This window comes from Aotus nancymaae, unplaced genomic scaffold (assembly GCF_030222135.1).
Source record: "Aotus nancymaae isolate 86718 unplaced genomic scaffold, 86718_ANA_hifiasm-v0.15.2.pri h1tg000002l, whole genome shotgun sequence".
Taxonomy (NCBI): Eukaryota; Metazoa; Chordata; class Mammalia; order Primates; family Aotidae; genus Aotus; species Aotus nancymaae.
In genome coordinates, this window is record NW_026988413.1 from 10,043,239 (window position 1) to 10,058,601 (window position 15,363).

General features: G+C 44.1%; 1 protein-coding gene across 1 annotated transcript in view; it reads right to left on the reverse strand.

The window, feature by feature from the left end:
* The window catches only part of CNTNAP2 (contactin associated protein 2), a 1,621,124-nt gene that overhangs the window by 170,852 nt on the left and 1,434,909 nt on the right, over nucleotides 1–15,363 (reverse strand). The window contains exon 20 of the mRNA XM_064372470.1: nucleotides 2,971–3,064. Within this exon, the coding sequence (XP_064228540.1) occupies nucleotides 2,971–3,064 (94 nt within the window). The remainder of the gene's footprint in view (nucleotides 1–2,970; nucleotides 3,065–15,363) is intronic.

Below are 15,363 nucleotides of genomic sequence, written 5' to 3' on the forward strand. Positions count from 1 at the left end.
ATGACACCGTTTCCGTCTTGGAACTGTGGACCTCCTTACAGGTGTTGATGTGTACTTTCTGTAACTCACTGTCACAGCACAGTTACCTAGTTTGTGTATGCAGCAACCTTTTCCTTGGGTGTACAAAAAAGTCAGGGAGTAACCTTCATGTATCTGAGGCTCATGGCACACTTTTAGCCGTGCATAGATTGATGGCACGGTACATTCTTAGTTGCAGAAGATGTGGCCTTCATGATGTTATTTGTTCATGACCTTGAAGGTCTATCCATACAGTTTACTACAATTGTGCTGAAATGTGAATTTAGTTACATGACCTGAAAAACAGAGGAACCAGAGAATATTCCTCATAGTGACAGAACCTAGAAATCATCCAACATTCCCATCAAAATCGGACGTTGTAGGTTTTACAAAGCAGTAAAAAGTCTATTTTTTTTCAGATATGTTTATAGTTGATGTTACTTTAGGAATGTCATAGCGTAGTATCTCTAGGAACATCACGATAGCAAAGTGTAGAGTCTGTTTGATGGAATCACATGGTTTGAAGGAGCGCTTAACAGTTTAAAGTATTCTTGACTGAACTGTGGGAGTGCCTCTGCTGGAAAGTGTGTATTCACCAGTCTCAGATCCATGCCTTAAGAATGCCAAGGCCCTACTCCACTAAACAGCCACCTCTGGTTGCTAACTGATGGCATCACTCAACTTTCAAACACACCCCACTTCTGGAGCTTGACCATGAATGACAAGTTTGTTTGATCTACTTAACTGTCTGGACTCTCATCAGAGAGACCTCACTTCCAAACTCTGCTTTCCCAAGATGATTAGCTGAGTAATTTTTGTCAAATTGACCTTCCTCTGCTTCCGTTTTCTCATCTGCAAAATGAGGTTCATAATCAGGGATCTCATATCATTGGATTGTTGTGACGTTCGTTTCCTATATTTACACATGTAACAGGTAATGTCACAAAGTCTCTTCTTGTTCACAGACAATAAAAGTGGTGATAAGATCTGTAAAAATACAGCAACTATAGAAAATGTTGGAGAAAATTCAGATAAGGACATCAGGGTAAGGTAACCCAAAGCTAGATTTGAGAATGTGCCTGAGTGCTGTTTTTAGGATGCAAAGGATTAAGCAGACGTGATTTAATTATTATTTCATATTGTACAATATCTAAGGACCAATGATCAACACACTTGAGTCCTCATTTGTTTTCCAGTTCCAGCCTTTGACTTTTCACTTGCCACTCCCTACTGTCTTGTTCACTGAGTGTGTGGTCTTGGGCTTCATGCACACACCTGCTCTCCCGCTGTCTTCTGGATGCCTCCTTCACCAGCTGGACTGGTGTGTGCCTGGTTCTAAACCCAGAAATCCTTTTTGTTCTTGACCACTTTCTGGCACAAGATGTAGGCTTTATCCCTTAACTGGTCGACCTCAGCACGTATCTCCTGCCGCAACCATCCTCTCTGTCTTTCTCTTTGCATTTCTAGATTAACCGCCACAGGGATTACAGCACAGTAAAGAGCTCCCTTGATGTTTGATTGCCTGAGTTCAGATTTTGATTCTGCCACTTATTAGCCAGGTGGCCAGGTTATGTAATCTCTTTGGGCTTCACTTTTCTCATCTAAAAAGTGAGATCATAATCTCAACTACCTCATACAATTGTTATGAAAATTAAATGGGTTAATATCTACAAAGATCTTAAATTGGAGCCTGGCCTACAGTAAATCTGACATCAGTGCACAATATTATTTTCATTATAGGTTCAGTCTCCTGCTCACTCCTCATTTTCTGTGACCCCTGTCCCATGATTTTAAGTGAGCATTTTTACCAATAATGCCATTCTGATCACTTCTATCCATTGGCTACCGAGGGACCTCCCTACCCGCCTGAATGTCATCACCATCTTACTGTTTTCATTTGGGGTTCACAGTACACAGTCTCATAGTAAAAAAAAATTCATTGGCTTCACATTAAATATTTAAAAATACTTCATCAATCATATTTTAAAAATTTAGGGTGTAACCTTCACATATCTGAGGCTCACGGTACATTTTTAGCTTTGCACAGTGCTAATCTCCTCTGGTGAAGAGAAGGACAAGGAGACTCTGGAATTCACAATCACACGTAGGGAAGGGTGTTCTGTCACATTGTCAAAGTCCTTATTGTCCTTCTAATCTGCAAATAATATCAAGGCACTTTCTTGTGAGAGGAAGACAGAGTCATGTCGATATGCTTTGACAAAGGAAATGTTAAATTACATCCTATTGCTAGTAGGTAGGGGCCTGTAATAAACCAAATTCTACATAGAGAAGCCTGGAGCAGACTTGCCTTCACCTGAGTTGTAGTTTATGCCACACAGCAAACACCGGTTCCATTATCAACATTGACTTAGAAGCCCCCAGCACCGATCACAATGTATTTCTTTTTTGTTTTTATTTTTTTGAGACAGAGTCTCGCTCTGTCACCCAGGATGGAGTGCACTGGTGTGATCTTGGTTCACTGCCACCTCCACCTCCCAGGTTCAAGTGATTCTCCCTGCCTCAGCCTCCCGAGTAGTTAGGACTACAGGCGCGTGCCACCATGCCCAGATAATGTTTGCATTTTTAGTAGAGATGGGGTTTCACCATGTTGGCCAGGCTGGTCTTGAACTCCTGACCTCAAGTGATCCGCCCGCCTTAGTTTCCCAAAGTGCTGGGATTACAGACGTCACCCACCGTGCCCAGCCTAATCACAATGTGTTTCAAAGGCACATGAGTAGCTTCAGAACGAGTTACACGAGCGATTTACCCCAAAGATGATTTGCTGATGCTTCTCTTGTACAAACACCAAGAACAACCGTGTAACTTTTCTGTACAAAGATATTCATGACTGGCCCCAGCGAGAGAAATTTACCTGATAGTTTTAAAATCCAAAATCACATTACCCAAATGTATTCTTAACACACATTTATACCTAACGAACAACATTCTTACCTATAACTTTTCCCAGAAAGAGCGACTTGGGAGAGTTGAACAGTGTGTCGGATGAACTTGGCAGATGGTAACTCACAGAAGGATAATGATCGAGCTGCAGGAAGAAAACAAGAGACACTTTTAGAAGCACATCACTACCCTGTGTGGAATCAAAACTCCCCTGGGGGGATGACGTCACTCTTCGAACCCTGGTTTTCCGGTATCTTATTTCATCAGCACTGACTCAAAAACACCAGCCTGAGAAAATGGAAACCCATCTCTTCCTTTGCTGGGGTTCTTTGAAAACAATTTGAGCATGGTAAGTGAAGACCCCCTTTTTTTTTTTTTTTTTTTTTTTTGAGACAGAGTCTTGCTCTGTTGCCAGGTGCCAGGCTAGAGGACAGTGGCGTGATCTCATCTCACTGCAACCTCCGCCTCCTGGGTTCAAGTAATTCTCCTGCCTCAACCTCCTGAGTAGCTTGGACTACAGGCGAATGCCACCACGCCCAGCTAATTTTTTGTATTTTTAGTAGAGACAGGGTTTCACCATGTTGGCCAGGATGGTCTTTATCTCTTGACCTCGTGATCCGCCCACCTCGGCCTCCCAAAGTGCTGGGATTACAGGCATGAGCCACCATGCCCAGCCATGAAGACCCTTTATGAATGGCTCTCCAGGTGATGTACCTTTTCTGTGGATAATTTACCTACAGGATTAAGATCCATGCTCATTTTCATGGAGTAAAATCTGCTTGATCCAATCTCCAGTGTCAACCTCTGATATAGAATATGTCACATCTACAGCAATGGATTTTCTTAAGAATCGTCTCACTGAATTATTATTTTTTTTGAGATGAAGTCTTGCTGTGTCACCAGGCTGGAGTGTGGTGGTGTGCTCTCGGCTCACTGCAACCTCTGCCTTCAGGGTTCAAGCGATGATCCTGCCTCAGCCTCCCAAGTAGCTGAGGTTACAGGCGCCCACCACCACGTCTGGCTAATTTTTGTATTTTTAGTAGAGACGGGGTTTCACCATGTTGGTCAGGCTGGTCTCGAACTCCTGACCTCGTGATCCACCTGCCTCAGCCTCCCAAAGTGCTGGGATTACAGGAGTGAGCCACCGCGCCTGGCCAGCATTTTTAAATTTCATGATACGATCTCATGCACGTGCACACGCATATACACACTCACATGCTGAGAGTCAAGTAGGGTAAACAGTCATAGTTTTCCCACTTATCCCAATGAGAATGATTTCTCTTTGCCACAGGCAGGGGAGGTTGGGTGAGGTGGCAGCAGAGGGAGGGAAATGAAGCTATTGGGAAGAGTGCACAGACAGTGACCACTGGAGTGATGCACATTTCTGATCCTGCCGCCCGTGGACAAAGTACCAATGCTGGTGTCAGAATCATTAGCCTGGTCCTTTGTGTCCCTATGTGGCTTCTCCTGCCTCGCAGTCTTAGCAGTCTTTCTACCACCCATAGAGTCCAGGTGTGTTTCTCCAACTGTGAGCTCTTAGAGCTTTCTGGGCCTTTTTTGTGCCCACCTGTGGAAAACTTTCTCTCATTACCATTCATTTTTCTCAAGCGAGTTTAATGCCTGCTTTGGTCAGCATGACAAAAGGTGGGGGTTATAAGAAAACACAGCGTCGCTCTCCAACGTGGGCATTCCCATGGGAACCATGTCAATTGTGTACAGGAAGGAGACAGAACGAGCAGCAACTTGTTGAAGGCAGCAGCACAGACTCAGAAGTAGATATGCTCCCGAGTCCTTGCTCAAACTCGGCCTGATCAGGCGACACTATCCTTCAGATAAGCAAAGATGCTGGGAGCTAGCTGTGCTCTTGGGAGGAAGGAGAGAGCGGCAGGGAAGAAGGAGGGCAAGGAAGTGATCAAATCTCATCACCCCAATGAGAACCAGCTACTGCGATGAATAATCATTTGTCATTAAAGCCTGTCTGCATCAGAATCTTGAAACTGCCTCCTAGAAACTTAAGAGATCATTGTACAGTCAGGGTTAAGAGTCAAAGAGTCATCACATCTCAAGAACATTTTAGATTTTTGACCCACAGAACTGGTACAGTAGGTTTTTGTGCATGAGTCATATTGCTACAAAAATCCAAAAGCACCCCACCCCGAAAAACCATTAAAGCAAACATTTGCATGCTTGGCTATCATTTTGAAAAGTTTTGCATAACATCAAACGCATCATTAACAAAATAAACCAGGTGTGGTGGCTCATGCCTGTAATCCCAGCACTTTGGGAGGCTGAAGCAGGTGAATCTTTCGAGTCTGGGAGTTCAAGACCAGCCTGGACAATATAGTGAGACCCTCATCTCTACAAAAATTTTTAAAAAGTAGCTGGGTGTGGTGGGGTTTGCATCTGTAGCCCCAGCTACTCGGGAGGCTGAGGTGGGAGGACAGTTTCAGGCCAGGAGGTCAAGGCTGCAGTGAGTTGTGGTCATGTCACTGTGCTCCAGCCTAGGTGAAAGACTGAGACTCTGTCTCAAAGCAAGCAAGCAAGCAAACAGAAACACTTATTCCATCCAGATAATCTTAAATATTTAAAATCTCATGCAGTTGTTTTTTTGGAGCAAAAGCTCTTCAGTGTCTGCTCTTAAATATTAGCTGCTTTGGTGCCATCTGATGGCACACCTGGGTAACTGCCACCACACTTCTTATTTATTATATATTTTTTTGAGACTGAGTTTCGCTCTTGTCACCCAGGCTGGAGTGCAATGGCGCGATCTCGGCTCACTGCAACCTCCGCGTCCTGGGTTCATGCGATTCTCCTGCCTCAGCCTCCTGCGTAGCTGAGACTACAGGTGTTCACCACCACATCTGGCTAATTTTTGTATGCTTAGTAGAGACATGGTTTTACCATGTTGGCCAGGCTGGTCTCGAACTCCTAACCTCAGGTGATCCACCTACCTAGGCCTCCCAGAGTGCTAAGATTACAGGCGTGAGCCATCGCACCCGGCCGCCACTGCACTTCTGTTCATTTATTCACTTTCTTTTGTTAAATGTTTAAATGCAAATACCATTGTTAACTAACAGCCTACCTGGCAATGCCTCAGCAGGTGATGATCGCCCCCGATACTTCTAATAATTTAAAAACTAAATTTGTAACTAAGTTTATTTTCTTAAAGAACTTTAAAAATGGATACAAATAATATATGTTCATTATAGAAAAAATAAAGGTTTTCAGAAAAAAACTCCCTGCTGATAATAAATGTTAATTTATAATGTATTTTCCTTCAACTTTTTAAATAAAAGGGGATGGAACCCTACTAACACATTGTTTTGTATATTTTTTAACTTGATGATATATTATAAATGTCTGTGTTAATAAATATACAACAAAATTATATCTTCTTAAATAACTTTAAAAAGGGATACAGGCTGGGTGCAGTGGCTCAAGGCTGTAATCACAGCACTTTGGGAGGCCACGGCAGGCAGATCACAAGGTCAAATCAAGACCATCCTGGCTAACACAGTGAAACCCCGTCTCTACTAAAAATACGAATAATTAGCCGGGCGTGGTGGCGCGTGCCTGTCGTCCAGCTTGGGAAGCTGAGGCAGAGGAATCGCTTGAACCTGGGAGGTGGAGGTTGTAATGAGCTGAGATCGCACCACGGCACTCCCCTCGGCAACAGAGCGAGACTCTGTCTCAAAAAAAAAAAAGATACAAGTAATATATGTTCATTATAGAAAAAAGAATGTAGATTTACAGAAAAAAACTGCCTGCTGACAATCGATGTTAACTTTTAATGTATATTCTTTCAACGTTTTCAGTAAAAAAAGGATGGAACCCAATGAACATATTATATTTTGTATATTTTTTTAACTTGACGGTGTATTATGAATGTCTTCTGTCTCAGTAAATACACAACAAAAATCATTTGTCATGGATGGCTAGTATTTCATTCTATGGATACATAGTACACAGTTTTTGGTTTTTATATTTCTGTGTCCTCAGGCCCTGTACAGTGCTGGGTACATGGTAGGCTCTGGATAATTGACATTTGTTAATGCAACTCTTGAAGTCGTGAGCATGGAAGGGAAATCCGTCCTCAGGTGTGGTGACACACAGCAGAGGTACCTTCCTTTTACTGAATTGTTTTTGCGGGTCCAGACCAGAAGGACCTGGCTTTTTGGCAGCAATTTTATACTATCTTTGCTGAGCTACAGTGAAATAGAATTCCTACTTGATCTCTGTAAGCATATTTTCTTCCCATGTCTACGCGGTTGATGGCTTGAACTAAAATGCTAAATTTTACATTTATTTATAGGAATTTTTATTTCTTTTGTTTTGAAACACAGTAACAGCCTACTCAGAGGTTTCTGAGTCTTGATTCTGTCATCTTGTGTATCTGTGATTCCGCTTGGTTTCGACTTTTCTAGAAAACACAATGAACAATCCTAGCCTTAACTCACTGATGAAGTCATTAACTTCAAAACAGGACCAGGAATCTAAATGGGCCATGATATACAGTTCTTATCCAAGTTACCTGCTCACTTAGGAAAATATGAGAAGTGATGAGGATTTCCAGAAAGCCTTCAGCATTCACAAGGATGCAGCTGCAGTGTCTGAGGAAATTCTCCAATGAAAGAGGGAAGGAGGAAAGCGGAGAACAGGCCCTGATCTTATCACGAGGCATCCTCACGACTTCGCCTTCTCTCTCGCAAACTCCTGCCTGCTTTGTGTCTAAGAAGGCGGGCTGTGGCCGGAAGGGATGGGTGGGATTGTGGGGAAGGTGGGAAAAGTGAAGACGACCCCAAAGGAAAAGCGGCTCTGTAGCTGCTGAGTGCTTTACCAAGTATTACCACCAGGTGGTGCTATCCCCCAGCTGAACAGAAAGCGTTCAGCACAGCAGCATTGATCAGACCACCGCTCTCCAGGACCCGACCACGTGGCACAGGACCACCCTGCAATTTTGTCTGAATATAGAGATATGGTGGACGGAATAATGCCTCCCAAAGATAACATCCTAATTCTCAGGACCTGAGAGCGCGTCACTTTCTGTGGGAAGAGGGGATTTGCAGATGCGATTAAGGTAATAGGGGAATTCTCCTGGATTCCTGGGTGGGCCTCAGGTCCTCACAAGGGTCTTTATAGGAGGGAGGCAAGAGGGTCACAGTGGAAAAAAGATGTGACAACGGAAGCGAGAAGTTGGAGTGACGTGAGGAAGGGGCCAAGGAATGCAGGCGACTCCTAGAAGCTGAGGAAGGCAAGGAGACAGTTTCTCCTCTCAAAACCTGCTTGACTTCAGCTGTTTGCACTGACTTTGGACTTCTGGCCTCCGGTACTGTAAGATAGTAAATGTGTGTTGTTTTAAGTCCTTAAGTTTGTGGCAATTTGTTACAGCAACGCTGGGAAACTAATACAAGAAATTAAACAAAACAAAACAAACCTTGTACAACCCCAAACATCTCTTTCTCCCGACGGTTTCTTCAGTAACGACGTTAGTGTTCTCCATTCTTCCTGCCTCCCAGATGAAATGGATTAAGAGGCCCAATAACTGAATTACCCCTGCTTTTCTGAGAGTGCCCAGTCTACAAGAGACACCTGCTTCCTTGAACCCTCCCCACCATGAGATTCCTAAAATAAGCCCTTCCTGACTCTGAGCCACCTCGCCATTCTCTAAGGTACATAGGTCCCTTTGCATCAGTGATCAACATATTGCTACCTGGCTCCCACAGCACCCTTCCATATACACTCTATGACAGACAACGGATTCCTTTAAGCATTTTGCTTTTAAAGCGAACCCAACGTCAGGCTTTCTAGGTAGTGTGCGCTGCAGGGACATGGCAGGAGGAAGGGGCTTCCTGCAATTTCCAGCACAGGCTCGAGGAGCAGGATAGCAGAGGCTCTGCCCCCGGTGCGAGGACATGAGGTGAAGCCTGTCCGAGTCACAGGCCTGCAAGAGATCCCTCTGTGACCCTAGAGTCTCAGCCATGGCAATCTGTCCACGGACCTCTGGACGTGGAAACAGCGTGTCTGAGCCGCCCTGGGAGCCCCTCACTCACACCCCCACCGCTGTTGCCATTGCTTGCTCCCCCACCTGCACTCCACCGGGCAGCCAGCCTGCCACTCCTCCAGCAACTCCAGAGCAGCTCCAGCTTGGCCAAGCAGAATTCTCTGCTCTCCACCAGGCAGACACCTTCTCCAGCAAGGTCTTGAAGGGCTAAAGAACACGCCATCTCCAGATATGCCAGCTTGGCATACGGACAATTTTGAGCTAAAGACACTTGAAAAACAACAGATGCAGCCGGGCGCGGTGGCTCACACCTGTCATCCTAGCACTTTGGGAGGCCGAGGTGGACGAATCACCTAAGGTCAGGAGTTCAAGACCAGCCTGGCCAACACAGTGAAACCCAGTCTCTACTAATAATACAAAAATTAGCTGGGCGTGGTGGTGCATGCCTGTGGTCCCAGCTGCTTGAGAGGCTGAGGCAGGAGAATTATTTGAACCTGGGAGGCAAACATTGCAGTGAGCTCAAATGGCGCCACACTGCATTCCAGCCTGGGCGACAGAGTGAAACTCTGTCTCAAAAAAAAAAAAAAGAAAGAAAGAAAAAACAACAGATGTACAAAGGGGACTCTGACTTCTCCTTTTCTTCCTGAAAGCAGGAGATGGAAATTTCATGTGGAAGATGCCTTCCCTCTACCAGGAAGAAAAGAACATTCTCCTCTCCAGAGATGGGGAGTTGAGGCTGAGAGAAATGGGTACAAACAAAACGTGTTTTGACAGTTAAAAAGCTCTTGTTAAAACAACCCTTGTCTTGTCTCTCCATAGATTTAGTTACTTTTTCACAATTATTACTTTTTGTTCAACCCTTTGCATAAGCACTTAGGCCTGGCTGCTTTTGGGTCTTCGGGATTTCGAAGGCACTCAGGTGCCTGTAAACATCTGCTTGCGTTTCCTATGTTAATTTCTCCTACCGTCAATGTAACTCTCAGGCCCAGCTGGAGATCGTCAGAGACAGGGGCAGCTTTGCCTCCCCTACAGTCAGACACCCACTGAGGTTGGCCCTTCCTGGAGGGCTCCCTCAGCCCTGGGGGGGCCTCTGGGAAACACTACAGGAGTTTCTTTGCATCTTAGGGTTTTCTTTGCATCTCAGAGTTGCTCTTTACCATAGTTAATGCTTCTTTTTATCACCCACGTTTAACCGACTGTGGTTTCCATCTTCTGTTTGACTCAAGACAGCTCTGTCCTGCTGCAGCAAGGATAAACCCAACTTTGTTCGACTACAGATATAGTTCTGGTCTTGGCTGGTGGGATTCATTAACAGGAAAAAGGAGGAAGCATGTATTGAGCAACTGCTGTGTACAAGGCTTTGTGTTGGGCTTTTAATATGTATTATCTCATCAAATAGATATTAGAGAGGTATGCTCTCGCATCTCTGATATCATAAAGTGTCCAAAGTCACAGAGAGAGTCAGTACTGAGGCTGGCACTCCGACTAGAGACAGAATGGTGAGCTGTAGGTCACAGTCTCCTGAATTAGCCCAGTCAAGTCAATTAGGAGAGGGAGAGGATCAGCTACCTTTTAAATATTTACATGTGAAAGAGAAAATGCATTAAATCACATATGGTGAGAAATGCTCCACCTGAAAAGCCTCAGGAAATGACAAATGATATAATTTCACTTGTATTGCCAGGTGACCACCTCTTTTCAAATGAACCCTGGTGCATTTGCCACGGTTAAGTGTAATAATTTCAAGGTAATTTCTTTGGGGTCCAAGTGAGCTATTTTGTGGAAATGTATTTTGCTGTACATTTAGCTGGTGGTCATTTCCCTGGCAGTTAAGAGGCGATAAGAGATTGTGTAACAGAGGCTCATTAAAATTAAAGACTGTGACTCCGTGTGCCCCAGGACAACCTTGGGGGAACACTAATTTGTTCAACATTTACCATTAAGCCATTAGGAGTGTACTGATTCAGGCAGGGCCTGTGTCTTACACATGGAGCTTAAAGCTTTCGTGTCTACTCAGGTATTATTTTGCAATTTCCATTTTTAAGCCACAGTTTGCGCTGGCAAAGTTGGAAGGGATTTCATCAGCCAGTGATGCTTTGGGGATGTAGTGGAAAAGCTAAAGATGAAATATCTATATGGCGGGGGTCCTCCTGGAGCAGTGGAGGGGCTGGGCCCCATGTCCCGAGATGAAGGACACGATTTCAAGGCAGACCCCATTTCTTCCACGGCCTAGACAAAGGCCTAGGATTTCTTGTTGTTTTTTCTAATCCTTAATTTTGGGCAATACTTGGAATTAGCTCAGCGACATTGAATTTAGAATATATTATCTTTTTTCTTCAAAATATTTTATTACCAATAAAGTGATTATGGAGAGACTGGCTTTAGGTGTATGACTAAGGAGTTTCATTTCTCTCTCTTTTTTGTTTTTTTTTGAGACAGGGTCTCGTTCTGTCACCCAGGCTAGAGTACAGTGGCACAATCACAGCTCACTGCACACTCCACCCTTTGGGCTCAAGTGATCCTTCCACCTTAGCCTCCCAATGCCACCATGCCTGGCTAATTTTTAAAATTAGTTTTAGTAGAGATGGGGTCTCACTTTGTTGTTCAGGTTTGTATCAAATTCCTGGGCTCAAGTGGTCCTCCCACCTCATCCTACCAACATGCTGGGATTGTAGCTACCACACCCAGCCTGGAACATATCATCTGATGAATGTTTCATTGACTCCAAGTTGAAGCCTAAGGCTGAACATAAGAAGAGGCTGGTGCAGATACAAGTTAGGTAGGAGAAACAATTATCAGCTCACCTCGCGGCCCTTCTCTGTGTCTACCCATCCTTCTGAACCAGACATTCTCACAGACTTCGAACAAGAGAGGGTTTGAAGAGTGGAGACCATGCCTTTCTCCCCCATCTGAATCTCCATTCTATCTGGGGGTCAGCAGATGAGGGGTAAGCACAAGCCTAGGGCCATTTACAATTGAAAATACGGAAAGAGCAGCCTTGATCCCAGTATCACGGACACTTTCATCTAAATGTTTTCTGCCTATTTCTAACCCTAGAATTGCTTTGTTCCTGGTAATGGAGAGGGCACAGAACAAATGTAGATGCTTGCGAGATGAAGAAGTAGGGTTAAGTGTGGCTCTCCCGCTAGTCCGGGGTTGCAGCTCCGTTCCCAATCCTCCCTTGGTGAGACTGTAACCCTGTGGGTTCAAGGACGCTGCCTCAGTTACCACTTCCGCCCCAGGAGCCTGGCACAACACACGCTTGTGAAACACTGGTCAGTGGGACTCAGCAGGGAGAGCGGAAATACGCCTGGTTGTCAGAGCCCGTGGCTAACGCCTCACCTCCGGACTTTCGGCTGTTTCTTTTTCTGTAGTGTTATCTAATAAACCTTCCAGTTAATTTATGATCCACATGAAAAGGGCCTGTGACATGCAAAGTGCTCACTTAACATGTGTTAAATGTGTCAGCACTGGCTGAGCCATGTTGGTGTATCTGTATGTGAATCTGTGTGTGTGTGTGTGTGTTTAAGATATAGAGTGCTAGCTTTTACTTCCTTTAGAACTTCTGTTTGCAGAGGGAGGAATCCCTGTGAATGACTCAGTGGACTGAAGCCCTCACGGCATTTTATGGCCATCAGGTTGGAGTGAGTGAGCTTGGCTCTGTCCTTGCAGACTGTATCGATGGGGAGACTGACTGACTGTTAATCTGGGACTCTGAATTTTAATGCATGAGACATTTGCCCCTGATCTGAGAGTCCTGAGTTCAGTGCAACTTGTTCTTGGGACCACATTGCTGAGAGCCACAATTCCAGCAGGGTGAGGGTCAGCAGGCCAGCCTCCTCCCAGCCTACATTGCCAAGCCCTGCCGCCATCCCTCCAATCCCCAGAACAGCCATAGGTGTAGATGGGAGGACACATTTGGGAGGCTGACCCATTCAGAGGTCACGTTGTCTACCTTCAGTTGATTTTGGTTGAGCAGCTCATAAATCCTGCTGACTTATAGAGATAGTCAAGAAGAAGAAAGAGGCCGAAAACACTCTCCCCTAACAGAACTCTGGAATAAACGGGCACCAGCCATGCTTTTGTCACTGGGTCAGCGATGCATGCTGGTCCTGGAGGTGCCTGCTGTGTTTTGTGGCGGATGCCTTTCCGAAGGGAAAGTTAACTGAATCCTGCAGGTAACTGCAGATGGATGAGTCAGGGAGCCTTTGCCTCTTTGGGAGAGACTAAATGGCCCTGGGGAGATCCGAGGGGAAGCAGGCATCTTCATAGAGTGCAGAGGCAAGATCACAGCGGCCTCACCTAGACGTTGCCTCTCTGCTCTGACCTCTCACACCTGGGGATGCACTCTATGCCCCCAGGTGTGCTCGGGGCTTTAGACCAGCTGCATCTTTTGCCTAGAAGGTTCTTCTGCTGTCCTTCCACCAAATACAATAATTAATTATTGCTGCTTCTGGGAATTATTCTCTAAACCACTCACTTTATTACCAGTCCCAAGCTGGGCTCAACCACGTGGGAGGACTTTGACTTAATTAATTAATTAAATGTTGGAAGGCCAGAGGTGGCCTAGGCTAGGGCCAAAGCAGACAGATTTGTCTCCCGACCGCCCTTTTCCTAAGCCTACACCCGGGTCTGTGGGCTCTCTGATCCAAGAGCAAGGAAGACAGCTTTGGCTGCAAAGCTAGAAATGATCCAGGTGAATCCACTGGGCCTAAGCCTTTCTCGTTGAAAGGGTGTTTAACATGGGTGTTTACGAGGGCTTCTTGGACTTCAGCTTCCTCATTTGTCAAATGAGAAGGTTGAACCAGCTCTGTTGGGTTTCTTTGAAGATGTCCTGCTACTATGACCCTAAGGAAGAGGATTTTCCCAGGTCTCTAGGGCTTTGAGCAGAATCATGTTAAGATCCAACTCTAGGGTACCACTGGAAAGGTGTCTTTTCAGGGCTCTATTCAACTGCGGCCAAATTTGGTGATCGATGGAGAGCGGGGCGGGAGGAAGTGTCCATCTGCCCTGGAAAGGCATCATTCTCTCACTTTCCATTTTGAGATCCAGACCACAGAACAAGTGCCATCTTTGACATATGTACAGAAATATCTCTGCCGACTTGGCTCCCGGCATTCAGCCGTAAGATTGTCAATTTCAGGTTCAGTCAGGGATTTTAAGGCAGGGAGGGGCCTCAGAGACGTGGTATATCACTGTCTTTTCACAAACATAGCAGGGGAAGCAGAATCCCAGGGAGAGGTAGTGATCGGCTCAGATTCCTGGACTGGAAGTGCTAGCATCAGCCTTGAAACAAATTCAACTCACAAGGAATGCTCTTTCCCAGAAACGCTTAAGGCTTGAGAAAGGATTTAAGAGACAGATCGTTCTTTGTTGTATAATTTCTCTTTCAGAGATGTCAGGAGGTTTTACTTATGGCTTGATAAGCAATTTTAAAATGAGAGATATAATAAGTACTTATTACTATTGTCATTATGCCATTGTTATTATGGTAATGTAATCAGTAAAATATATCTGCCTCTTAGGGTCTAGTGCAATTGAAATCCTACCATAATGATGCAATTAAAAGAATTAGTGAACCTATTAGGTGATTTATGTTTTATATCAAAAATTTCTCAAAATAGTAGGAAGAAAAAATTAGCTTTCACACTTTGATCGACTTTCTCTAGGCGAATACTCCACCTACTGGGAAAACACTGAATATTATTTAAAGCATAAGATGTTTAAAAAGAAAATGAGCAAACGGATTTTCTATCAATAAATTCGTATAATTTTTATAAACATCAATGGATAGGAGGAGAAATTCTCATTTTACAGCTGATAAAGCATTTCCTTAATAGCATTGATTTCAAAGATATTTATAATGCAAATGGCTCAAGCACTATATAATTATTTCAGAGAATCCAGTCAGAAAACATTTAGCACTTTTGCGACTTTTGACTTGCAAATGAAAATTCAGAAGATGATTGTAAAGCATTAAGAACAATATCTGAACTAGTTTTCTAGTAAATTTGAAGTTTACTAGAGGAAATTAACTAGAATTTTCAAATTTCCTTCTTAGAGACGTAATATGAGAATAGTTCATGGTTTTTATACACTTTCATATTTGAAATTACTTTGATAACAATCAACTTTAGCCATTACACATAGTGAGTACTTTAGATAATAATTTACATAAAATAATCATGAGTTAATTAATTTTATATGGTTATGTTTTCCCTGAAGAGTTCAAGGCAAAACACATTTTGGTAACTTATAACATGACTTTCCAGGAGGAAGAAAAACAAAGAAACGTGTGGAAAAGGGAGGAAGAAAACAATACAATTAGGAAGAGTCACTTTTGAAAACAGATATTAACAAATGTGATGCTGCTTAAATCGTATCATGTTATGGCTAAGCTTTTAGTTAAATAAATCAAAGGACTAAAGAACTTTGAATAATTG